At 40.6% G+C, this 27,959-nt stretch overlaps 1 protein-coding gene across 2 annotated transcripts in view; it reads left to right on the top strand.

Moving 5' to 3' along the window:
• The first annotated feature begins 26 nt into the window (after nt 1-26).
• Nucleotides 27-27,959, top strand: part of LOC140557528 (tricarboxylate transport protein B, mitochondrial) — a 34,755-nt gene continuing 6,822 nt past the window's right edge. The window contains exons 1-7 of one of the 2 annotated variants that reach the window (XM_072682018.1): nt 27-301; nt 15,996-16,103; nt 17,245-17,344; nt 26,321-26,459; nt 26,701-26,785; nt 27,095-27,199; nt 27,645-27,760. In XM_072682018.1, the coding sequence (XP_072538119.1) occupies nt 199-301; nt 15,996-16,103; nt 17,245-17,344; nt 26,321-26,459; nt 26,701-26,785; nt 27,095-27,199; nt 27,645-27,760 (756 nt within the window). In that variant the 5' untranslated portion in view covers nt 27-198. Of the gene's footprint in view, nt 302-12,656; nt 12,832-15,995; nt 16,104-17,244; nt 17,345-26,320; nt 26,460-26,700; nt 26,786-27,094; nt 27,200-27,644; nt 27,761-27,959 lie in introns of those variants that run through there. The other variant, XM_072682019.1, reaches the window with a different exon arrangement.

The raw sequence follows: 27,959 nt of genomic DNA on the forward strand, positions 1-27,959 counted from the left end.
AGTGAGAGAGGAGCGCTACAGGAAAAACCAGCGAGTCACACTCAGCGCTCAGCTCAGCTCCTCTCCTCTCTGTCGCCAATTGCTGCTCCGCGGAGAGGCCAGCTCGGAAAGCCTCCTGAAAGTGTTATAGCTACTACACAGAAGAAAGAGAGTGGGGTTTTTTTGTTTTGTTTTGTTTTTCTCAGTGTGTGACTGAACATGTCTGAGCCCGTCGCTCCCTCACACAGAAACCGCTGCTTAGCGGCAGCAGCGCCCGCTGGAAAAGCCAAACTCACCCATCCTGGAAAAGCGATTCTAGCAGGTGAGCGTTTACTTTTCTGCAGTTGTTGTGGGAGTGAAGTTGAGGGTAAACGTCTGAGCTACTTAAATGTTAGGAGACAGTAACTGCTTCGGACTGCCAGCCTCAGTTTGGTCACTTTGAGTGAGAATGTATGAATGAATGAATGAATGAATGAATGAACGAACGCTTTTCAGAAAACTTGACTGACCCCCTCCTGCTAAAGAGCTGTTGACAACCCAGGCTAGTAGGGTTAGCACTCTCCGTGGACAGCAGGAGAACTTCTCTACACATTTCTCCAGCCAACTTCTGTAAAGCCACATATTCTGTGCAAACTAGAAGGTGAGGACAGTTACACACACAGAAACACACACAGAAACACACACACACACACACACACACACACACTCCCACTACCCAGCAGAATCCCAGCAGCTCATTTACCCCCATTTTCAACGTGTCAACACACCAAAGGATGCTTTGTTGACTAGCTGAGCCCTATAAACATTGATTTGCCTCAAGCTGATTTTGTGGCACGGTTATATATTGGCCAGGGCATGTGAAGAGAGATGATGTGTGGGGTGTCTGTGGTGTTTTGTCTCCTGTAGATCATAAATTACACAGAGCTGGACTTCCTTCCACAACCGTCTCATTTTCAAAGACAAACAAACACAGAGACATTTCAGCCATTTATTTATTTTCCTTCTATTTTCATATAGAGACCAAAAAAAATGATCTACGGTATGTAGATCTACGGTACGTCCACCAGCGCTGCAGCCTACAGCAGTTCAGCCTCGCCCATTCATCCTGAAATGACAAGCTGTGTTCCAGCCTGGACTCTGTACAACAGGGCAGCCAATCGGAACAGAGGTCATTTACATGTATAAGTCTTAAAAAAAAGAGCATCTAAGCCTATGCTAATGTAGTGTTCAGTAGAGCAGCATTCAGTCCCCTCTGCTCAATCAATCTGACAGAATGTCTGATTTTTATAACGTTACGTATTCATGCATCCATCCACCCATCAGTCAGTGTTCTCTCACTACAGTACCCAGCGCGCACTGGGCAAATACATCAGACAACAATTAGGAATCCCTGTGGTGCTCAATCAGTCCTGACTGTCAGCCTTGGTAATGATCTGTAGGCTAATAAATACAATGACTCTTTTTTTTTATCCAGCCAGAGAGCAAGAGCAGAGTAGACACCCCCCACCCCCCACCCCCCAAACACATACAAATCCACCAGAAGCCGAAAGTACTCGGTTTACCACTCAGTCCTCTCTTATCAAAAGGTGTTTTTCTAGTTTTTAAGCCAGTCTCAAGTCTCACGTCATAGACTTGTGTGGAACTGATCTGCAATGCAAATAGCCACATTTACAACAGATGACTAGCTCAGGATGTCGCAACTTTTCCAGTTTTGCCCGTTTTAGAGCGTCCCTGTGAACAACCTGTTGAAATCTAAGGAATAAAGAGAGGTTGCACAATCAGTGATGACTGCTTTTGGTGCATAAATGCACACAGATATCATGAGTAGACATCAGGAGGCAAACTGAAACGTGTGGAAAGTGGAAAGATACAGGCCTGTTAAGAAGCTGAATATTAGTGGTTGAATTGGTATCGTTGGCGATACTGAGGCTTACACACTGTATCGGTATCGGCATTAAAGAACACCTATACCATGAAGCTCACTGACGCCCTACTTTTTATAATTTTTTTTACATAGAACATTTATGTTTACAAACTTTGTTATGAAACCAAACATTTAAACAAGCAGTAAAAGCCAGTCATTAACAGTTATTACCATTAAACAGCACTTTTTCTGTCCATACAGTGTTTTTTTTTTAAGTTTAGTACTTTTTACAAAGAGACGAGTACCTGAATGTGAAATTGCGGCATAAGTACTTTTGGTTTCCAAACTTGCATTTTTTTACTGCTCTGAAATGTGAATTTTACACCAGTTAGAAATCTGTTTTTGTTGATATTAGCAAGATTATGCTTCCTTACTTGCACGTGTTTCTACATTGTACAAGACCTATAAAAAGTGGAAAACTAGAAATATCAGGATTTACAGCCATCTATCCAGTATTTAAGTCAGAGCTGGGCGATATGAAAATCTTTTTTATATCACAATATTTAAAGACCTTGTTTAGGATATACAATATTTATCACAATATTTCATCATGTAGACAAAATGCACCAACAGCGTAAAATATTTAAAAACTGCTATCCATATACTAGTCCATAGTGAGTACCGTGATTTTTACTCAGACTGTAAGACTGATTACACTCTTTGTAATGAACCGTGCAGATAATCAGTGCTCTTTAAGCGCTGGCGATCTCCACGATACATTCATAAAAGCATGTCATGTACCAACGATAACAAAATTCACAATACGATAAAATATTGTCATATTGCCCATCTCTAGTTTAAGTCTGAGTTGGTATCGTTATCGGTACTCGATATCGGCAGATACTTGAAAATCTGGTATCGGTATCGGAAAGGAAAAGGTGGTATCGGTGCATCCCTAACGAATATTGTTGCTATTGTGTACCTCTGACTGTTTTTAAGGATCTAGAGGGTCAGAGTCCTCTAGGATTGATCAGATCTTCAATTAGAAGGATCATTTTGATTGTTTATTTATTTAATTCATTTAATATTTGTTCTGTTAATTATCTTTAATTGATTAAAATCTGCTCAATCTCTGTGAAGATGAAACTGATTTTAAATCAAGGGTGAAAAAAGACAAATTCCCAAATGGTTATGAATTATTAATCAGTGATTTTTACAATGTTCTCAAGCCTGTTGCATTTATCTTTGGCAGACTGAAGAATTAGTATACTGTGAATTTATTGAATAGCAACATAGCAGTGTTGGGAGAGAAGTAAATAATGATAATTCTCTCTCACTCTCTCTGGAGCTCTCTCTAGAGCTCTCTCTCTCTGCCTCATATGAGCTGTAAAAGGGTTCCAGGCAGTTAGCTGCAGTCTGGAAACTGCTCAGCTGAAATAATGACAGGTTTTTATGTCTGCGATGTTCGCTCTCCACAAAAGCCTTCATTCCTTCATTATCTCTCCTCCACCCTTCCAGAATAACACACAACTCTGGCCTAAATGATGGTGTTGTTTCAAATTGGAAATGTCACAGTGTTTTTCACTCTGTAGGATAAAAAAAAGGGCCACACTCATTTTCACCAGAGAAGCTATTCCAGGAATATTTGGGCTAGTAGAGTCCAGTCTTCTGTCTCTCTTACCGTAGAAAGCAACCAGGCACTACTCTAATCTGTAAATTGCCATGGTCAGCAATCAGATATGATGTAGTCACTGCAGCGGCGTGATCTGCTAAGTGCATTTATGTAATGATATTACAGTCTAACGGCTGGATGAGTCTGACAGAGGAAGCTGTAGGAGACCATGTGTTGTCCAAAAATCTCAGGCTTTGAAACGATAAACCCTTAAAAAAAGTAATTTATTAATTTTGCTTAATATGTACCGGAATGTCTATTAAATGCAGCTGAACTCCAGATGACATGTAGCGCAGTCTAATGCAAACATTTGGGCGTTTGCTGATTATGTGTGAAAAGTGAAAATCGTCAGGGTACAAATGTAAATTTTGCCTTTTCTGCACTTTGCATTTTAATGCATACTTCCCATTTATTTTCTGAATTTAAATATGATCTTTATTATAATATCTGAATTGAAATGTAATATTTAAAATGTAATATTTCATGTTATATACTAAACAGTAATTATGCTTTAGCTTATGTAGAACTGTGTCTCTGTAGAAGAGGTTTATTTTCACTCCGAAAATCGGCAACGGATAGATAGAATTTGACCAGGGATACCCAACCATAAGACTGCATATTATATATATATATATATATATATATATATATATATATATATATATATATATATAGCACTTTTTACAACTTTACACAATCAGTAATTAGTAAAAGAAAAAGACATGAAAAATCGAAGACCCACAAGACCAGCAAGCCAACAGCGACATGAGCACGGATTTGGCTGAGAATTCTTGTATCGCTTCATTCCTAGACACACGCTTTAGTGAAGAACCCTTCTAGTGTGTGTTGTGTCTGCCTGACTAGGACACACTGTATTGCAAAGCAGCTCTGGCTGAGATTGTCCTCAACCTCAGCGACCTGGAAACGTTAGATTGCACACGGACACACGCATACACGCTGCATTCCAGGCCTATTTGCCACAGTCACATGGACGGTAGAGATTAGGGGGAACTGAGGAACTGTAGGAGTGTGGCTGCGTTATTATCAAAAATATACTTTCAGATCACAGCTGTGCCTTGACCCAGTAAGATAACTCAGGCACTCATCGACATCGTCTTTTTTAGTAAAAGCTCATTAATCTGCCACCGTTAAGACCTTATAAAGACTGTACCTGTGACTCTGAGGTACGAATGACATAATATGATGGCTTTATCTTGATAAAAGAATAAAAACTCATTGACCTGAAGTACACTTATAATACAGGCCAATGGGCAGGTGCTGAAGTTTCTAGAAGCTTCTACACGGGATGACTGCTCGATGTCATGGTCAACACAATCACCAGATGTAAACAACATCGAGAGTCTGTGAGACTGTAAGAAATGTGGGAAATATGTGGCGAGGAAACATCCTACCACTGTACAAGGTCGGTGGACAGCAGTGAGGACAGTAAATTTAAATTTTTAGATAAATGTTATGAAAATATGGCAAAGTGGTGTAAAACGGTGACCATTGCACACAAAAATTGTTTTATTTTAAAATGTCATTTTAAGAAAATGTTACGTTGATTTTATGGTTAAGATGGAGTTGAGAAATGCTGGAATTGCACTGAACTTGTTGTAGTAATATGTAGAATGTGAAGCATTTTTAAGAATTCTCTGTGTGATGGTGATATGGAAAAATGTTATGTCACAATATTTAAAGAAATTTTTACGATATATGAAGTTTTACGCAATATTTTGTCATGTCCAATTTTTAAAGTACTCTCACATACTGACTACCGTGATGTTTACTCAAAATATGCTGCGCTCCGTTGAATTAAATAAGACTGATTACACTCTTTGTAATGAAGCATGCAGTTAATCAGTGGGGAACTGGGTCTGTTCCTACTTGCTAAAGAAAAGAAAAGTATGTATAGATCATGCATATTGAAAAGTGTTGTGGTATTATTTTTCTGTACTATCCACTACGAATGCACAGATTGTGACTTCTATGGCCGGTTCCTATTCGGACATCTTTACGACCAAATTAGACGATGGCTTTTAACCCAATGTTCACACTGCACATTCTGCATACTCGCGCATTTCTAGTGCTGTATATCAGCCTACGTCTCAATATAGATATAATACTTTGCTCTTATCTTTTTTAAATTTGATGAAAAAACAGGTGTCTTCAAAATAATGAAATGAATACACTTTATTAAAAAAACAACAGGGACAACTGCAGGACAGATCTGCCAAAATCTAAGCAATGGATTGTCCAGTTCCATCACGGTTGATTTTGATGATTTCACTTTATCTGGTATCATTAGGCCCCTGCTGCTTGTGTTTGGGTGAATCACTCTCTGTATGTGTGTGTGTGTGTGTGAGAGACAGAAAGAAACGGACAGTGAGGCTTCTAATCAGTCTAGGGGACTCCACTGAATGAGGTCTCCAGCTTGGCTAACCAGCTGTACTGCACTAACCTGTAGCCCAGAGCTGCTCTTTCCAGCCTGCTTACAATGTCATAAATGATGGGGGCTACAATAAATACTAGGCTATGGTTGGATGGGATGGAAAAGATGTAAGTGACACTATTCTGTCAGACACTAAGGGAGCAATTACATTCCACACACTGCTCTGCATGAAATCCAATAAAACAGTAATTATTTTTGCAGTTGGTCAGCGTTCTTTAAAGCCTAGGGGAACAAATTCCGTTCAGTTCATTCTAATTAGGTGTACCATGCTGTAGTGGACACAAAATCTACAAAGTATTCTGCCCATAATACACCACATTACCCCCCTCTCAATGTAAACTGGGTATGTGGCACCTTCACCAATCACAAAGCTGATGTGGATTGTTCTGCCCACACAGCTTTAGCGTTCAACATCTGTTCAGTCTGACAAACTAAGCAAGTGAAAGCTAAGTCAACTAGCATAACAAAAGCTGGCAAGCTCGCTAACTTGTCTGTCTCTATTGGTCCATTGTCCGTGCATTGGCCCATTCGCCCAGCCATTATTGTGCTTGCTCTTTTGTTTATTCATCCATTTGTGCAACCTACTGTATTTCCTGGACGGAAGTCTAGCACTAATCACTAATAAACTGTGGTCTGATCATTATCCAAGTCAGGAATAGACAAATGCAATCTGACTAAACTAATAACACAAACAGTTGCACTGTTCATGCCTTTTATTGAGAACACGGAGTAAACATCCATAGTGCAGGCTAGAAAAAGTAAGTGAACCTTTGTGTTAATGACTTTTCCACAAGCTGGGGTGCTGAAGGCCTGTGTACGTTAATTCACAGCTCCAAATTCAGGATGGTTGCTACTCTCCCTAAGAGTGAGTGTTCAGCAAAAGACCTAGAAGACCATTTATTATTCACGTCACCTCGACCACGTTTGTGTTGTGTCATACTGTGGATCAAGTCTGTGGATCTGAAAGCAGAGATGTTAAAGATAAAGCAGGTATAGAGTCTAGTGTACATAGCTTTTTTCCCCACTATGGCTAAGTGTGTAATAGGTACACTGCTGCTAAGAAGGAAAAACAGAGGGAGAGTCATAAAGCCCACTTTAGCACAGAGGGCATTATGGGAAATGTAGTGTAGACAAGAGACAAGAGTTTATACAAGGTTCTTGTCCATAAGACAAGATGCATTTGTCTTGTTGTGGTGGTATTTATGTTGTGTGTGTGTGTGTCAGAGAAAAAAAAAAGAGAGCTGTTATCTTGAGGTGCCCATGTGTGATTACTATGTAGGGTAAGTGGTGTGTGTGTAACTGTGTGACGTTTTTGACCGAAAGAGTTCATTTAGCCTGCAGGTAGACCTCTTTAATGGAGCACTGCCACTCTACTGCTATTACATTTCCTTTACACATGAGGGCTTTTACAGCTTTATGAGTACTGTGCGTACACACACACACGCATGAACTGCATGTGTAGATGGCTACTCTTTTCATTTCTCCTTCTTATTCTCTCTCTGCCCCTCTCTCTCTCTCTTTACATCTCCGTCTTGCTGGAAGGCTGCAATTAAGTTCAGTGAGTGCTTGTCTCCTCTAGGCAGCAGAGGTCTTGTCACTAAGAGGCCCTGGTCACAGCCCCAGCTCTACTCAGCTCCAACACACACACTCTTTACCTATAACACACACACACTGCTCCACCCTAACTCTCCTATTCTGCACCACACACAAGCTTTTTGTCAAGCAATTTTTCTGTCTATACCTTTTTCCCCAAAAATATCTTATACTATCTGTCTATTATTGCCTTGGGTAGCTGTCAGCCACTTGCCGCTTGTTCCCTTTCCTTCCGGTGCAGAGTAACTTAAGTATTGGTACATCAGTGAAATAGCGGTGTAAGGAAAAAGTAGAATCCTAGCAAAAATGAACCTCAATAACTAATACAGTTTTCCTGTAGAACTGCCGATTATCCAGCACCCGTGCGCATAGGAAGCAGTGTTTGTTTAGCTGCTTCTTTATGATGACATTATAAGGTGAACGCACAACAACACTACGACTAAACTGGTTAAAGTAACAGTATGTAACATTTTCACCTTAAAAAACAGCTTTAATATCATGCTAATGTAGGGCTGGGCAACATAGTAAAAATACTACATCACGATATTAAAAAATACTTTTTTGCGATACACAAAATGTATCACAATACATGTAATCACAGACTAAAAACATCAGTAGCAACAGATTCCTAAAATCTACTATTCAAATACTCTCTCAGACTGAATAGAGCTGCTCTTCGTCTAATTATACCAGTCTAATTACACTGTTAGTAATGAAACCTGCAGCTGATCAGTGTTTATTACGCACTAACAGTCCTCCATATGTTTAGAAAAGCATATTGTTATCACAAAAACATATCGACATATTGCCCAGCTCTATGCTAATGCTCCACTGACCTGTAATAGGGAGAACACCACCTCTACTGTTGCTAGTCTAGGTCCGGAAAGCCACTGCGCTACATAATGTTGCGTAACACGAGTCATATCTGTGTAAAAATATTACTTATGGATGCACCGATCCGGCTTTTTCAGTTCGGATACCGATACTGATACATAACTTTGCATATCGGCTGATACCCGATACCAATTTGATACCATTGCTGAATTAATAGACTGTATACCTCACCATGTGGGAAAATGGCATCAGAATTGACTCACACATTACTTTAATAACTTTTAAAACAAAATTACCACATAGATATAAATGTACTAAATTGCTATTTATTTGTCACTAAAATTATAAACAATCATGCAGGACCCTGACACAACTTTCAAATTTACAATAAAAAAGTCAAACTTCTTAAAATAAAAAGTATCAGCCAAAACAACAATAAGTAGCTTCACTTTGACACAAAAATGAAATCCAGCAGCTGAACCTGAGAATAAATCATAACATGGCTAAACATCCAAGCAGTAATCAAACATTGCAAACATGTAAACATTTAGTGCAGTCTCACACCAACAAATTAAAGTGAAAGGATCGGTTCCATGGATCAGCCTAATTATCTAATATCCGATCCAGCTAATTTTGTTTAAATCAGGATCGATATCCAGTCCTAATATCGGATTGGTGCATCTCTAATATTACTCTACCACAACAACTAACATGACTTTCACTAGCTCTCAGCCTCAGGCATGTAAAAAGCATATAATTTGTATAGAAGGTAAAACCATGGTGGGACGTTTTTTGTTGCTATGTAGTTTAGCTACTGGATTAGTGTATGGATTACAGGAAATACCAAACCAAAACACAACACTTTTTTTGTGTTTTAAAACAACCCATGGTGGATGTGTCCATATTGGACCCAGTGCTGGGTTGCCAAACAGTGTAATGTTGAAATGTAAAGCTCTGCTCCTGTTGCTACAATGTTTACATTATATAAGACTGTCAAACAAACAAACAAAAAAACAATGACATTTGACAACCAGTAAAACACTAGTTCATCTGAGTTCTCCTAAAGCTAGTCTGTTTTATTACCATATGTTATGTTATGACCATATATTACCGTATACTTCTGGTGTCTAGTTCAGCAGGAGCAGCCTTTTTGCAGAATGTAGTTTGTGTGGGAAAATAGTTGGAATGTAAAGTAGTTGTAATGAAACTGAATCAATTAATTAAACAATTAAAATGCTCCTTCTAATTGAAGATCTGATCAATCCTAGAGGATTATGACCCTCTAGATCCAAAAATGCACCGATACCACCTTTTCCTTTCCAATATACAAGTATTAGCCGATATCGAGTACCGATCCCAAACCAACTCTGACTTAAATACTGGATAGATGGATGTAATTCCTGATATTTAGAGTGTTCCACTTTTTATAGGTTGTACTGTCCTTTCCCAAATAATAAGCTTAAAGAGCAGCATTTATTGGTTGAGGAACTGTCCATTTGAAAAGTTTTAGAGCTGTGAAAAAATAAAAATTGCCACAATGCAGAAATATGTGCAAGTAGAGAAGCATAATCTGGCTAAACTTCAGCAAACAGCTTTCTTATCTGTGTTTAAAATTCACATTTCAGAGCAGTGAAAAAGTCTCAGTTTAGTTCTTATGCAGCAATTTCACATTCGGGAACACGTCTCTGTGTACAAAAGTACTAAACGTCAGTGTGTGGCCTCTAAACAAGCTGCTTAAACTCAACTTTTGGTTTCAGAACAAACAAAAAAAAACACCAAATGGAAAGAAAAAGTGCTGTAAATGTAAACATTTTTAATGTTAAATGTTTAATGCTAATAACTATTTATGACTGTTTTTATTGGATGTTTAAACATTTGGCTTCATGACATTTGACATGTGCACTGGAGCTACTGTGCTAATGTAATAAACAACCACCAATGAGCACCATGCAGACTGCATGCCTAAAACATTGCACGCAATACCCATACAAGTTAGCAAAAATACACTGCATAGCCAAAACACAAACAGCAGCTGCCTATCGATTATATTGGGATAAGTGAAAACGTAGCTATCTCTAACAGCTTCCTGTACTGTAGTTCTGGCTCTGGCTGGCGCACTGGAGGGTTGTTTGATTTCATGTAATAAACTGAAGACCAGAATAGAAAGTTGTTTGCTTCGTTTGGGTGTTTAAAGTTAGAGTAACAATCATCCGTGCTATTTTAATGCACAGAGTACAGAGGTCTTACATTATGGCACTCTGTGATCCTTAAGCCACAAGTCCTCGGACTGCTGCGAAAGCTGCAGTTGTTTCAAGAGCAGAACTCAAACAAGCAACAAATGAATAGGTTGCCGATGCCACTGGACTTTTGAAACACCTCCGATTGGTCAGTGTAGCTTTCAGTCACGCTGGCACGCAGCCTCTAAATTGAGGTCTCTGCTGGAGGCTGTTCAGAAGATCAAACATGATGTATTAATAGAACTTTAATGTTTCCTTCCTGAGAAAGATGAAAGGAATTATTCATCTATTGCCTGAACTGATGTGTCTTTACTTTTTTGCCCCTCAGAACATAACACTCCAGAATGCACTTCCAGTGTGACACAGTGACTGTGGACTTTTTTAAAATTACACAGCCATTACATGGCACCAGCCTCACCAAATACAGCACCAAACACACCCTGCCATTATGTTTCCTGTGAAATCTGTCAATTCTGTGGCCAATTTAAGCCTAGTGGTCTATGCAAGAGTAAGAGAAAGGTCGGATTTGTTTTTTTAGGCCCAGCCAATATGAAATATTTGCTACCAAAGTTGAGTTTCAAAACTTTTAACTCATATTTAATTAAAAAATACAACAATATTGGCCAAAATATTTCTTTAAAAAGGCTTTACAGTGCTTTACAGACTGCCATGACTCTGTTGAAAGATATCCGTTAAGAGATTTTTAGTTGGTTCTCTATTGTCAAATTTATTATTCAACTGAAAGCTCAGAAACTCATTGGGCTGGTTTGCCAGAAAGGGATTACGCCTAGTCCTAGATTCAATTTTGCTTTCAAAGGAGAATCACCATTTAGAATGCTCTGCTGTCCAAGACCTCGCTTAATCCACGTCTGGGAAACCGGCCCATTACGTCTTAAGACTTAAGGGGCACACAGTGTCATTGATGCGAAGCACCACTAGTAACAACTCTAGTTGCATCCCCTTGTAGAGAATCTTCAGACAGTTTTATGTAAGTAAGTCCTCAAAATGACATCACAGTCCTTAATGCAGTGGTTTAACAGTACATTTAAAAAGACATTTTTAATGCTTTACCCATGAGAAACTTATGCAAATCAATTCATGGAACAGTGATATTGACTACATTTGCCAAAAACAAGGCAATATATCATCAAGCCCATCAGTCATCTTTTCCTTATTGGCTGATGAGTCACGCTTAAATGACATTGTATCAGGTGTTGTACCGCTCCAGAGCATGCGAGAGAGAGAGAGAGAGAGAGAGACTGTAGTGTGCCAGGAAGCTTGTCAAAGACTTTAGGCCTGATTTATAGATGTGCTGGGCAAATGGGCCAGAAGGCATTTTCCCGTACAGCAGCAGCAGCACACAGTCTGATAGACTGGACACTTAGGGTGTATGTGTGTGCGTGTGTTTGGGTATAGACATCCAATTTGGAACACTCTCACAGCCAAGATTTATCTGACTCTAGAAGATTTTTTTTTTACCTTGTAGTTTAGGAGACTAACGTTGTGTCCTACAGCAAATGCGCGTGAATCTAAGAAGGACTGAAGGGTAAAGAATGGGATAGAGAAGATTAATGGATGTAGCTTTTTTAGATGAATGAATAATATATAGCTCTCCCTTTTACTCCCTTTTGTCTGTTACAGACCCTGGGAACCTTCATTCATAGGGCAGCCAATCAAGTTCAACTCCTCTCTGGACATGTGGCTGTCTACTGTTCTCTCTACCCGAATGCTAGCTGCTACTTATCCCTGCACTGTATACTGTTTATAACACCAGACCGGTCTACCTCAGCATACCTCCGCACATGCGCAGTACAAACTGAGCAGGGGATACGGATTGGGCAGCCACTAGCTATTCTGTGCTCCCCACCGATGATCACAAAACACAATAAAGAGCTAACGTGTCCCGTCAGGCAGGAGGGTGGCTAACCAACCAGACACCTGCTGCACTAACTGTTCAAGCCGAAAAGCTCAGGCTGATCATGTAATGAGGCAGATAAACAAACAGTCACCCAAAGGCCAGCTACCCAAAGTCACACACTTGCTACCATATCTACGCTGGCTAAACATGCTAACACAGCGCTAGCGTTAGCCTGCTAGCCAGTGAGGAGTAAGGAGGGTGAGGGCAGCAACACCATCACAGCGGACTCTGCACTGTCACTACCCGATCTGCATCCCATGGACAATTTGACCCGGCACAGACGTACGTTTGTTCGGCACAAAAGGCCTTTACTGCAGCTGAGTTCAGTTGCTGCTTGCGAAAAGCATGCTCAGTTCAGTTGAGATCTGGTCACTGACCTTTGCCTTAAGAAGCTCTCACCATCCCATCATCCTGCATTGTTTTCCGGCATTTGACTGAACACAAGCACAAATTATAGCTCTGTAAACCTCGGAATTCTGTCAACAGTCACAGCACCAGTAAACAACAGTGATTCAGTTCCATTGGCAGCTATACTGTACATGCTCATGTCATAACAGTGCCTCCACTATGTTTGACAGATGATGTGGTATGTCCTTTCTTTCTGCATCAAGTTAATTATAGTTTCATCTGTACAAAGAATCTTGAGCTAGGCAGGCTTCAATAAGATGAGTCATATCTATCCTTTCTGTACTAGAGCTCCAGGCTATCGATAACAGGGTTGTGGGTTCGATACCCGGGCTCGGCAAGCTGCCACTGTTGGACCCTTGAGCAGGGCCCTTCATCCTCTCTGCTCCCTGGGCGCTGGAGTTAGCTGGCCACCGCTCTGGGTGTGTGTGTGCTCACTGCCCCTAGTTCACTAGTGTGTGTGTGTTCACTACCACAGATGGGTCAAATGTGGTGGACACATTTTGCTGTTAATAGTACAGTGACAAATACGTACCTTTAGAGTGTTGTCAGTGGTTGTCATCTTAAATTGAACCTTCTGCATTTAAATTCAGGACGGTTTCTCATGATTGTAGGCTTTGGCAATGACATGCCTACCCCCTTGAGAGTGTCCCTAACTTGGCTAGATGTTGTAAGAGGGTTCGTTCTTCACCATGGAAAATGATCATCTACTAAGTGTTCATCTACCTTAAGTGTCTTCTGTGGTCCTCCAGGTTTTTTGGTGTGACTGAGCGCACAGGTGCATTCCTTTTTTTTAAGGTTGATTTGGTGATTAATATTTTTGCTCTGTCTTTGATAGGTCTGTTTTGTTTTTTCAGCTTAATATTAGACCTTTTATCTCAGTAATTTGCCATGATACGATGAGTGAACAGGCCGCAACTGGCCAAGAAACTGCTTATATGAGCCTCTCAAAGCAAAGGCACTGTGTTAAACCCCTTGAATTAAAGCTAAAGAAAGTCTATACTTCAGTCACCATTTGATTGCTTCATTTCAAAACCACTGTGGTGGTGTACAGAGGAAGCATTCCAACAGTTATGTCACTGTCCAAATACTTATGTATTAATACTTATGTATTATAGCTACTTACGTAGCTATATGGTTCCTTCTTATTGGTTACTGAGGTTAGGTTTAGAGTTAGGCTTAGGGAAATCAACATGATTTAGGTACTTAACATCTATGTGTATTTGTGTGATGCTATATAAGCCATTCTCATCTATCCTCAGGAAGGTAGAACTGTTCATCTTTGTTATGGTGAGCTGTTAGTGACTTGTTTGCGTCTGTTCCCTCTCATGAGCTCTGTTCCGTGACTCCACTCAATCTATTAGAGCCACAGTCAGTCAGGACCTATGGGATTGTAAGTTAGCCCTCTGGGAGCACTTTTCCATGAGTGTGTGCGCGAGTGTGTGCACCAATGATTCATACTGTGCATCAATACTGCTGTAATAGCCAGATGAGTTAACTGCGACTGCACTGGAAAAATATTAAATCAACACCATTTGTCCATTTCAGTTTACTTGCTTTTAGCATTATTTGTCGTTGTCTTTTAATTATTGGTTTATTGGTTCTGTCAATATATTTAATATACATTTTTTAAGGCTAAACATCAAATATAGATGACTCTTACTCCAGACACAGTCAATCAGCCAATCCATTTGTTATCTGAAGTAAAATTCTTTATTTTTTTATATTATATATATATATATATATAAGCGTCCAGGCTTTTTTCTGTCCTGGCACCAAAGTGGTGGAACGAGCTTCCCCTGGGTGTCCGAACGGCCGAGTCCCTCGCTGTCTTCAAACGCAGACTGAAGACCCACCTCTTCTGAGAGTACTTGGACGAATAGTTCTATGGTCGCCTTATTGTATTGTGTTTAGTAATGTCTAAGCTTAGAGGTATCTTTTGAATTTTTAGCCTATTCTAACTAGCGAAGGTTTTTTCTTGGGTAAATAGCAAAGCACTTTGTAAGTTGCTCTGGATAAGAGCGTCTGCTAAATGCCGTAAATGTAAATGTATATATTTATATACATATTTGTATACATATATACATTATACATATATACACCTATATATAGATCATATATATGTTGGTCATGTAAAAGTTAGGTCTTACTTAAACATATATATACATTTAAACAATACATATGTAATAACTAAACACAAATTTGAAGAAAAAACTAATTCAATTCAATCATTTGTAAAATGTTCCCCCCCCCCACATGTATTACTACTTCAAATGCCTACAATTAGAATCTGCTGCAGGACATTAGCTGCTCCTCATTAGAACATCATTAGAGGGGATTTTGGAGGAGCCTGTCTCATTTAAACCTCAGACCTGAGAGGTTTGCTCTTGATTGGTAAAGTGAGTGTTATTATAGTGGTGAGATCCGAAGAGCTCTCTGAGGCCTTCAGAAAAAAGGTAGTAGATGCATATGAGTCTGGGAAAGGATTTGAAACGATCTCAGAACATGACCAGGTCAGCCTTTCCTAGCGAGTTCAATTCAAAAGCAGACTAATAAAATGCGTAAAGACGTCTCCAACAACCCTAAAATGTCATCACAGGATCTACGCGCAGCTCCTGCCAAAGCTGCAGTCAAAGTAAAGCATCTATCATCAGAAAGAAAGACACACACACACATTTTGATGATGCTTTTCTGCAGTAGGGCCGTACGTGGCGTCATTCTGTGCATTGTGGTCCATTTCGAAAGCATGTTAAGGGTCAACGATTAAAGGAACAAAGACTTTTGAAGCAAATAAATGTCAGTGTTGAACATGTCTGTGCAGAGTTTGGTGACTAGGTCTCTAGCAGCTTAGCATCTCCCAGTATAAACGTCACACACGTCTTGGCTGATCAACGGCGTCTGAAGAGAGTGATAAATAAATACATGTTTATCAGTCTTCTCGTCGTCTAACTACCGCTTTAAGGGTGCTAAAGTGATTAGAGACTTCTGCAGTTTCTCTGAAAGCGTAGCAATGCTAATGCAGTCTTCTGCTCTGTGTGTAGGTGGAATTGCAGGTGGCATCGAAATCTGCATCACTTTCCCTACAGAGTACGTGAAGACCCAACTTCAACTAGACGAAAAAGCTAACCCTCCACGCTACCAAGGCATCAGTGAGTATAGACACGCAAGCATGAGCAAAAACATAACACACACACAGAGAATGGAGATTCCTCCTTGGAGTTAATTAGCACAACTCTCTGGTCCATAACAGATTCTAGCCTGCTGCCACTCTGTCACACATAGTAAACAAACTTATCACCTCTCGCGCTCTCTCTCCTTCCCTCTCTTCTTGCTTTCGTTCCCTTTCCTAATTTCTTCCTGGCTGAAGCTCTGAGAAAAATTTTAATAAGCCTTCTGCTGGGCTCACCAGACAGCTGCCATTCGATGTTATTAAGCCGTAATTATAACGTGGTTATAAGTCATGTCTATTGCATATGAATATATTTTTTATTGTTTTTCAAAAATAAAACATAGAATAAACAAACACATTGACGCACCACAATGAGACTAAGAGAAAAAGAAGATAAATAAAAAAGAACTCAATTAAATGAGATACAATTTTGCACCACACACAGCTTCATGTCTGATTAGACGAATCTCTAACAAAGTCAGTAGCCTCGGACCACATTCGAACCGTGGCTGCCCTTGCATGATGTAATCTGGCAGTGATTTGTTTTAGTAAAAAAACAGGGGCTGTCACTGTTAACAATAATAGATATATTGCTACTATTATATGTATTGATTATAATATATTCTCCAAAAAACGATGCATTATATATATATATATGTATGGGGGTAGGGTGATGTAACAGAATTTGCAGTTAGTGTTCTCCTCCAAATGAGCCTAGCTGTCCAATGATGTTGCGTTACGTTAGCAGCTGTTTGAAAAACAGAGAAACAAGTGGCTTTCACCCTCCCAGCTCTGGTAGCATCATGTGTTTGTGTCCTAGCTAGTGGCTAGTGGGTGGTAATTGGGAATGGCTACACTGCAATCAAAAAAGGGGGATATATATAAATATATATATATATATATATATATATATATATATATATATACATACACACACACACACACACACACAAATGTGTCCGTCTGTGTCGGGTAGGTCGGCAGAAGATTCACGAAGGTCAGTATTAATTATGAAACTAGTATAATTGAGTTTAAGTAAGTACTATTCTCAGGGTCGTGGGTTAATATGGTAATGGGTTTCTATTGATTACTGATTTTACTACTTTAACGTTTGTCTACAGCGGATTGTGTAAGTCAGACTGTTCGAGGCCATGGAGTGAAGGGTTTATACAGAGGCCTCAGCTCGCTACTGTATGGATCTATACCCAAATCAGCTGTCAGGTGTGTACTCCTCACACACGCACACACATGCCAGAGTGACGTACACATTTTCAATTTCGCAACTGCTTTAATTATATTTCTGTTTCAGAGACTTGACATTTATTATGCAGCTTGTTTTTGTTCATGAAACAAAGGCCAGCTGAGTACACACACACAAACACACACACACACACAAACACACAGTAAATCTTTATTATGCCAAAGCCCTTTTCACATTTATGACAGCTTTGGACATTCATTCAGCCCAAGATGTGTGTGTGTGTGTGTGGGTGTGTGTGAGATAAATAGACAGGTCCAGCAGTGCGTATCTTTGTTGACAGTCCAAGTCTGCCGCTCTGAGACTTCAGTGACACTAGAGAGGCAGCATTTCTAACCTCATCTCTCTCTCTTCCACACACACACACACACACACACACACACATGTTGTAACAAGTGTGACAGTTGTGTAATATAGGCAGTGTAACAGACATTAGTCTTAGGTTGTAATACACCTATCCTTCCTCTTACAGACATGCTTTACAGAGTGGCTTTACAGAACACTGCCAAAAAAATCCCATTCAGCATAATGCATAGCTGAATGCCACAGTTTACTTTTAGCCGAAATATTTGAATGTATATTGTGTTATTCACATTGTTTACAAGATGTCACATCGTTATGATGTAGAATAGGATGTGGTTTTTTGTCATGTTGACATGCTGACTTTGATTGTGGTGAGTTCCTTATCACTTATCTTATTGACGAGTGGCAACGGTGTAGTCAAGCTCAACATAATGATGCGACTCTGAATGAGGATCACTACAGTTTCTCATTATGTTTAATTTGGATTTTTGCTGAGCTTCTGTGAAGCTTGTCCATCCTTATAACTGCTATGAAAGCATGGATTTGTGGGCACTTTTTACTTAAGACTACCAAGAGTGTAGTAATGCTAAACTAACACCCAGTGCTGCTGCGCTGTTAATTTCAAAGTGTTAATTTTAAATTGTATGTACTATTTTACTCACTAAAGCCCTGCTGGGATTGTTATGTCCGCAGATTTCCAGGCGAATCTTTTGTACATGGCTTCACCTGCAAACTTTCACCTTGAGCTGATCTTTGGTGAACTTTCTCAGAGCTGCTGCTCTGGCTGTATGTAATGTAATACACTCTGTACGGCTTCTGCTCTGTCTGAGCCAACATGGAGGAAGCGCTGATTGTTGCATTTTCAAAACAGGAGATATTAGATCTCACTCTTTTCGTGCAGATTACAAAATACAAAATGCAGCACAAGTGAAAGGCAGCGTGGTACGCAGTCAGGCGGGAGGTGGGATTAGATGGTATGTATCTTTTCTTTTGCCGTTTACTGTGGTATTGACGGCGCTTTAGCTGGATTGTGAGACAAAATTGAGGAGTCTTTACAGTCCGATTCAGTTTTGAAGGGATATTGAAGGATAAAACATACATAGCTGCTACTGAGGTTCATGCATTTAATTGACAAACTCAATCCAGTACTAATAGAACATAACATGACAATTGAGGCTTTTCTACTGTGGCTGGATTAAGGTGAACTGAACGTGTACTAACTGTCCTATTCTGTGTGTATTCTGCCATACTCTCTCTCGCTAGCCTTGCCTTCTTTCAGATTACTCTGATTGATTTTCCCCCAACCCCCCTCCACTCCATCTTTCCCCCCAACCATCCCTTCCTCCTCCACTCCATCTCTCCCCCACATTTCATTAGCTGATTGGGCTTGTGCTGTGATGGACGGAGAGAAGGGAGGGGAGGGGAGTGGGGTATGGAAGAAAAGGCATCGACCTTGCAGAAACCCCACTAATGGAGTCAGTGTCGTTAGGTACTTGCTGTGACGACAAATAAGGCCGTGACTCATCTAAGAGTGGTGGCTCCAGGCCCAGATTCTGTACCACTGCCGGTCGCTCTGACCCACCCATTTACCTCTTCATTTTCTCTTAAGTGGTGCTCATCAGCTCTCTTTGTAAAGGCTTGTGGATCCATATCTGTATACGGAAGCTCATTGTTATCGTTAGCGATAAGGTTTAGTATTGATAAGAAATCAGTGTGCAGGGGTTGTTCAGGATGGACAGTACGAGGGAGAGTAAGACACACACCGTGTGGAAGAGGAGGAGAGATTTGTTTTCATTCGTGAGCGCGAGTGCATTGGCAGTATGAGCTGTGCCTTGTCCTGCCATAGAGCTGCTCAAATCTAATAAAGCAAAGGAGAAATGGCCAGATGCCAAGAAACAGAGTGACAGAAGAGAGAGGAGAAAGAGAGCAGGAGAGCGAGAGAGTGATAGAAGAAGAAAGAAAGAGGGATGGAGACAAGAGAAAGAGCAGTAGAAGAAAAACGCGAGAGAGCGATGAAGAGAAGAGAAAGAGCAGTAGAGAAAGAGAGCGAGTGAGAGATGAAGAGAAGAGAAAGAGCAGTAGAGAAAGAGTGAGAGATGAAGAGAAAGAGCAGTAGAGAGAGAGAGCGAGAGAAAGAACAGTAGAGAAAGAGAGCAAGTGAGAGATGAAGAGAAAGAGCAGTAGAGAGAGCGAGAGAAAGAACAGTAGAGAAAGAGAGCGAGTGAGAGATGAAGAGAAGAGAAAGAGCAGTAGAGAAAGAGAGAGATGGAGAGAAGAGAAAGAGCAGTAGAGAAAAAGAGAGAAATGAAGAGAAGAGAAAGAGAGCGAGTGAGAAATGAAGAGAAGAGAAAGAGAGCGAGTGAGAAATGAAGAGAAGAGAGAGAGAGAGAGAGATGGAGAGAAGAGAAAGAGCAGTAGAGAAAAAGAGAGAGAAATGAAGAGAAGAGAGAGCGAGTGAGAGATGAAGAGAAGAGAAAGAGCAGTAGAGAAAGAGAACGAGAGATGAAGAGAAGAGAAAGAGAGCGAGTGAGAGATGAAGAGAAGAGAAAGAGCAGTAGAGAAAAAGAGTGAGTGAGAGATGGAGAGAAGAGAAAGAAAGGGAAAGAAAGAAAGAGAGCATTGGACAAAAGAGTGAGAGAGAGAGAGAGAGAGATGGATAGAGAAAGAGCAGTAGAGAAACAGGGCGATGGAGTGAAGAAAAAAGAGCCAGAAAACAGGAAAGGAGGAGAAAGGAGAGAGGAAAGGAGAGAAGGGAAAGAGGGCAGCGAGAGAGTGATGAGAGAAGAGAAAGAGCAAAAGAGAAAGAGAGATGGAGAGAAAAGAAAGAGCAGTAGAGAAAGAGAGGGAGAGATGAAGAGAAGAGAAAGAGCAGTAGAGAAAGAGAGCGAGTGAGAGATGAAGAGAAGAGAAAGAGCAGTAGAGAAAGAGAGTGAGAGATGAAGAGAAGAGAAAGAGCAGTAGAGAAAGAGAGCGAGAGAAAGAACAGTAGAGAAAGAGAGCGAGTGAGAGATGAAGAGAACAGAAAGAGCAGTAGAGAAAGAGAGCCAGAAATGAAGAGAAGAGAAAGAGAGAGAGAGAGAGATGGAAAGAAGAGAAAGAACAGTAGAGAAAGAGAGTGAGTGAGAGATGAAGAGAAGAAAAAGAGCAGTAGAGAAAGAGAGCGAGTGAGAGATGAAGAGAAGAGAAAGAGCAGTAGAGAAAGAGAGTGAGAGATGAAGAGAAGAGAAAGAGCAGTAGAGAAAGAGAGCGAGAGAAAGAACAGTAGAGAAAGAGAGCGAGTGAGAGATGAAGAGAACAGAAAGAGCAGTAGAGAAAGAGAGCCAGAAATGAAGAGAAGAGAAAGAGAGAGAGAGAGATGGAGAGAACAGAAAGAACAGTAGAGAAAGAGAGTGAGTGAGAGATGAAGAGAAGAGAAAGAGCAGTAGAGAAAGAGAGCGAGTGAGAGATGAAGAGAAAGAGCAGTAGAGAAAGAGTGAGAGATGAAGAGAAAGAGCAGTAGAGAAAGAGTGAGAGATGAAGAGAAAGAGCAGTAGAGAAAGAGAGTGAGAGATGAAGAGAAGAGAAAGCAGTAGAGAAAGAGAGCGAGAGAAAGAACAGTAGAGAAAGAGAGTGAGTGAGAGATGAAGAGAAGAGAAAGAGCAGTAGAGAAAGAGAGCGAGTGAGAGATGAAGAGAAGAGAAAGAGCAGTAGAGAAAGAGTGAGAGATGAAGAGAAGAGAAAGAGCAGTAGAGAAAGAGAGCGAGAGAAAGAACAGTAGAGAAAGAGAGTGAGTGAGAGATGAAGAGAAGAGAAAGAGCAGTAGAGAAAGAGAGCGAGTGAGAGATGAAGAGAAGAGAAAGAGCAGTAGAGAAAGAGTGAGAGATGAAGAGAAAGAGCAGTAGAGAGAGAGAGCGAGAGAAAGAACAGTAGAGAAAGAGAGCAAGTGAGAGATGAAGAGAAGAGAAAGAGCAGTAGAGAAAGAGAGAGAGAGATGAAGAGAAGAGAAAGAGCAGTTGAGAAAGAGAGAGAGAGAGAGGAGAGAAGAGAAAGAGCAGTAGAGAAAAAAAGAGAGAGAGAGAGATGAAGAGAAGAGAAAGAGCAGTAGAGAGAGAGAGTGGGAGATGGAGAGAAGAGAAAGAGTAAGGGTGAGACAGAAAGAGGTAACTGATGGAGAGATGGAAGAACAGTAGAGAGGGGGAGAGAATAGTAGAGAGAGTAAAGGTGAAAGAGAGAGAGAGAGAGAGCAATTTCAGGCATCGGTTGGAGTGATGTCAGAGACGTTCATCAGACAGACGGCCACGTGTGTTTGCATCCTGAGTGTTTCTGCTTTTTTTCAAATCACAACTCAATTCTCAGCTATAAATAGCGCTCAGTCTCCGTCAGGCTTCACTGTAGCCTTCCCCTTTTCACTGATAAAGGGAGAGGGAAAAAACAGGTAAATAAATAAATAAATAAATAAATAAATAAAAGTCCCACTTTAAGGTACTGGAGCCGGCTGCTGGTCCCCAGTGTTCTCCTGCCAGCAGTTGCCCGGGTTACTGCCGACGCCAGCTGATGAAGGAGGAAGTGTGTGTCTTCTTGGCAGGTGGTAAATATGCTGCAGGGCTGATGGGGTGCCTCTGTCTGGCAGGCAGGGAAGGATGTGTAGTCAGAGCTGGTGGCTGAAGTTTGTGTGTGTGTGTGTGTGTGTGTGTGTGTGTGTGTGTGTGTGTGTTTGTCAGCAAGGAGGGAGGTGTCTAATTTCAGTGGAAATGTATCTCTGTTCTTTCTGGACTCTGAGTCAGGTCTGGGAGGATCCAGAGGATCGTATTGTTGTCCTCTCTACAAAACACACCAGGCTGTAAATATGAGTGCACATCAGCAAATTGTGGGCAGTGATAAAAGGCTAATAAAAGACTCACCGGCCATTTTGTTATTAGAGGCAGATATGTGCTGACGTTCAGTAATAAGGCATCTCTTGCTGCATTTGATGACTGTAGGCTGTTTGTGTGAAGACTGTCAGACTCCAGAAATTAAAGCAACATTATGCGCATAATTGGTGTCGCTTGTTTAGGGCTTCACAAAAGTTACATCGTGCAGTCAGCAGCATGACAAGCAGTATAGAGAAAGAGCGAGAGCGTGATTGAGAGAAGAGAAAGTGAGCGAGAGAATGATGGAGAGAAGAGAAAGTGAGCGAGAGAACGATGGAGAGAAGAGAAAGTGAGCAGTAGAGAAAGAGAGAGAGAGAATGATGGAGAGAAGAGAAAGTGAGCGAGAGAAAATGAGCAGTAGAGAAAGAGAGAGAGAGAATGATGGAGAGAAGAGAAAGTGAGCAGTAGAGAAAGAGAGAGAGAGAATGATGGAGAGAAGAGAAAGTGAGCGAGAGAAAATGAGCAGTAGAGAAAGAGAGAGAGAGAATGATGGAGAGAAGAGAAAGTGAGCGAGAGAAAATGAGCAGTAGAAAAAGAGCAAGAGAATGATGGAGAGAAGAGAAAGAGCAGTAGAGAAAGAGAGAATGATGGAGAGAAGACAAGAGAGCAAGAGAACAATGGAGAGAAGAGAAAGTGAGCAGTAGAAAAAGAGAGAGAGAGAATGATGGAGAGAAGAGAAAGAGAGAGAGAATGATGGAGAGAAGAGACAGTGAGCAGTAGAGAAAGAGAGAGAAAGATGGAGAGAAGAGAAAGTGAACAGTAGAGAAAGAGAGAGAAAGATGGAGAGAAGAGAAAGTGAACAGTAGAGAAAGAGAGAGAGAACGATGGAGAGAAGAGAAAGTGAACAGTAGAGAAAGCGAGAGAACGATGGAGAGAAGAGAAAGAGAGAGAACAATGGAGAGAAGAGAAAGTGAGCAGTAGAGAAAGAGAGAGAGAGAGAACAATGGAGATAAGAGAAAGTGAGCAGTAGAGAGAGAGAGAGAGAACAATGGAGATAAGAGAAAGTGAGCAGTAGAGAAAGAGAGAGAGAGAATGATGGAGAGAAGAGAAAGTGAGCAATAGAGAAAGAGAGAGAGAGAATGATGAAGAGAAGGGAAAGTGAGCAGTAGAGAAAGAGAGAGAATGATGAAGAGAAGGGAAAATGAGCAGTAGAGAGAGAGAGAATGATGAAGAGAAGAGAAAGTGAGCAGTAGAGAAAGAGAGAGAGAGAATGATGAAGAGAAGAGAAAGTGAACAGTAGAGAAAGAGAGAGAACGATGGAGAGAAGAGAAAGAAAGAGAGAGAGAACAATGGAGAGCAGCAGAGAAAAAGAGAGAGAATGATGAAGAGAAGAGAAAGTGAGCAGTAGAGAGAGAGAGAGAGCGAGAGAGAATGATGGAGAGAAGAGAAAGTGAGCAGTAGAGAAAGAGAGAGAGAATGATGAAGAGAAGAGAAAGTGAGCAGTAGAGAGAGAGAGAGAGAGAATGATGGAGAGAAGGGAAAGTGAGCAGTAGAGAGAGAGAGAATGATGGAGAGAAGAGAAAGTGAGCAGTAGAGAAAGAGAGAGAGAGAATGATGAAGAGAAGAGAAAGTGAGCAGTAGAGAGAGAGAGAGAGAGAATGATGAAGAGAAGACAAAGTGAGCAGTAGAGAGAGAGAGAGAGCGAGAGAGAATGATGGAGAGAAGAGAAAGTGAGCAGTAGAGAGAGAGAGAATGATGAAGAGAAGAGAAAGTGAGCAGTAGAGAGAGAGAGAGAGAATGATGAAGAGAAGAGAAAGTGAACAGTAGAGAGAGAGAAAGAGAGAGAATGATGAAGAGAAGGGAAAGTTAGCAGTAGAGAGAGAGAGAATGATTAAGAGAAGGGAAAGTGAGCAGTAGAGAGAGAGAGAATGATGAAGAGAAGAGAAAGTGAACAGTAGAGAGAGAGAAAGAGAGAGAATGATGAAGAGAAGGGAAAGTTAGCAGTAGAGAGAGAGAGAGAATGATTAAGAGAAGGGAAAGTGAGCAGTAGAGAGAGAGAGAATGATTAAGAGAAGGGAAAGTGAGCAGTAGAGAGAGAGAGAATGATTAAGAGAAGGGAAAGTGAGCAGTAGAGAAAGAGAGAGAGAATGATGGAGAGAAGAGAAAGTGAGCAGTAGAGAGAGAGAGAATGATTAAGAGAAGGGAAAGTGAGCAGTAGAGAGAGAGAGAGAGAATGATGGAGAGAAGAGAAAGTGAGCAGTAGAGAGAGAGAGAATGATTAAGAGAAGGGAAAGTGAGCAGTAGAGAAAGAGAGAGAGAATGATGGAGAAAAGGGAAAGTGAGCAGTAGAGAAAGAGAGAAAATAATGAAGAGAAGAGAAAGTGAGCAGTAGAGAGAGAGAGCGAGAGAGAATGATGGAGAGAAGAGAAAGTGAGCAGTAGAGAAAGAGAGAGAGAGAATGATGAAGAGAAGAGAAAGTGAGCAGTAGAGAGAGAGAGAGAGAGTGATGGAGAGAAGGGAAAGTGAGCAGTAGAGAAAGAGAGCGAGAGAATGATGAAGAGAAGAGAAAGTGAGCAGTAGAGAGAGAGAGAGAGAGAGAATGATGAAGAGAAGAGAAAGTGAGCAGTAGAGAGAGAGAGAGAGAATGATGGAGAAAAGGGAAAGTGAGCAGTAGAGAAAGAGAGAAAATAATGAAGAGAAGAGAAAGTGAGCAGTAGAGAAAGAGAGAGAATGATGGAGAGAAGAGAAAGAGCAGTAGAGAAATGTGTAACTGCTCAAAGCATACGGAAGAGCACCTTTAACACGTGCGTTGTAATGCAGTCTCCTTTTACAGCGGATGAATCTGATGATTGCAAGTTTACATTAATTCAGTTAGTGGAGTATTAAGCGAGAGCTCAGTCAGAACATGTGTAGGCAATGTTTTCAGAGAATGTAAGTGAGAATTAGAGACGGTTGTAGTTTATTATCAGCAGAATAAATGTATTTAGGTCTTAAACCATTTGAATGCAGATACAGATTGTCACTATCTACAGAAAAGAGTAACTTTGTAGTTGAAGATGTTGAAAAATGTATGTAAATAAAAGTCTTTTGAGTTTTTGAGTATATTGTCTTGCTGTTTCATGATGGAGAACAGATACATCCAACAAATGTAGAATGCTAAAAATGGGGGAAATGGAGTCCGAGGGCTTTCTTTGAGGTGCAGTGATATGGAAATAAACAGGCATGTTCATTGAGCGACAGATAAAAGACTAGCATGTTAGGTTAGCATGTGTCCAGTAGCTCTATAAAGCAAACACTCTGTCAGGTATCTGTCTGGGTGGTCGTATATAAAAAACACCTGCAAAAACCTACCAGACCACTCTGTTTTTAAGATGAACACATTAGACGTTGCAGGGATGGTCGCGTCAGCCCACTGATACCATTTATCAGAATATTTTGTCCCCTCCCTACTCAGCAGTACTACTGCTTTCAATAATAATAAAAAAATCTCAAGGACTGCTGCTTTAAACAAGCTGTTTTTGGTAGGACTGATGTATGTAACTTAACCTCTGCTCTGATTGACTGCCATGTTTTATGCCTTATTCAAAAAGCAGATCAGGCTGAAGCACTGGTTCTAAATTCAGCGTAAGTACAGTATGTGGAGCTAAACAGCTAGAGGCTTATATCCCATATATGGATTGTCGGGATGTTTGTGATGTGTCTATATTACATCAAAGCTTTGTTTCCAATTCAGTGATTCTGACTTTCTTTGATATAGGACCTTTACATCTGATTTCTCCCCCTCTCTGTCCCCCTCCTGTCCTGTAGATTTGGTGTGTTTGAAATCCTGAGTAATCAGATGCGTGATGAGACTGGGAAGTTGGACAGCACGCGCGGTTTAATATGTGGCCTGGGAGCAGGGGTCATGGAGGCAGTGCTCGTTGTCTGCCCCATGGAAACAGTCAAGGTAAGGGAGCAGCTGTGGTGCTGGAGCTGTGTCAGGGACATGTTGCAGTTGTGCAGGTTGTCGAGGTTGTCATACATCCGCTGGACGGTCTTAATGTCGTTCTGAAATGTAGGGTATCCTCAGTGGAATTGGCAGAACAGAATACCTACAGTAAATGCTCATGATTTAACTAACACAGTAATGTCTGGTAGCTTTTGTTTACGCAATGACGTTCTTTAGCTTTTCTGATATTCTTTATCAGGTTAAATTCATCCATGACCAGACCTCAGCCAACCCCAAGTATCGTGGCTTCTTCCATGGAGTGAGAGAGATCGTCAGAACTCAAGGTACTGAAGGCTGGGATTTTTTTTTCTTTATATAACAACAGTCCCCTCTGCTGGTCAGAGGAGGTAATGCAGAGCCGTCCACTGTGCTTTGATTCACTAGTTTTATGACGTACAAAGCTTAATTTTCAGGTTTAATAATACATAGGAAATCCTCAAACTATGGACTGGAGTTATTTATTAAACTGGAACTATTTATTAAATTGATGTGCTTTAAGACAGTGTCATAAGGGGCATTTGAGTGAGGCCAATCTACGGTTTCTCTTCACTCTTGGAATTTGTGTCTCTCTTTCTGTCTCACTCTCTCATCAGGGATTAGGGGAACATATCAGGGTCTCACAGCAACGGTGCTCAAGCAGGGCTCCAATCAGGCCATCCGATTCTTTGTCATGACCTCACTGAAGAACTGGTACAAAGGTGGGTTTCATTAAGCATGGGCAAGTGAGTGCTGAAACATTTGTTGTATTTGTAATGAACACTGACGCTACCATAGTTAACACCCCTCCTTTCACATTTATTACATTTTAAAAATAGATATATATATTTTAGGATATTTTATAGGGAAAATCCTGATGTCACTGCAAATCACAAATCTGGCTCTCCTTGCATATCTTTTTCTTTTTTACATTTGACATCATTTAAGGACAAATGGATAAGTAAAGTGGTTCATTATTACTTATTATTATTAATTTCCCATTACATTAACTTAACCGTAACTGTAAAATGCTCTTCCTTCTACTGTAACAACAATTAATGTGGATGTCACATTAATTCACACGTCCAAAATATGGCCTGCGGACCAAATTAAACGCTGGCCCATGGGCCACACTTCTTTTATCTGACTTTACTCTGTTTTACCTAGGCGATGACCCCAACAGGCCCATGAACCCTGTAGTGACGGGCATGTTCGGTGCCATAGCTGGGGCTGCTAGCGTATTTGGAAACACACCTCTAGATGTGATCAAGACCAGAATGCAGGCAAGTGTTGTGGATGTGGTGTGCAGTGGATTTCTACATTTGTCCAATATTAACCCATATATATATATATATACTGATACACAAGATGCAAAACATTTACATTATGATTATTGCACAGCTGTACAGATGTAATTAAAAGTTTTTTTTACAGCTCTTTATTACTTTTAGTACTTTTTAAACTTATTATTCTTATTCTATT

This window comes from Salminus brasiliensis, chromosome 6 (assembly GCF_030463535.1).
Source record: "Salminus brasiliensis chromosome 6, fSalBra1.hap2, whole genome shotgun sequence".
In the NCBI taxonomy this organism is placed as follows: Eukaryota; Metazoa; Chordata; class Actinopteri; order Characiformes; family Bryconidae; genus Salminus; species Salminus brasiliensis.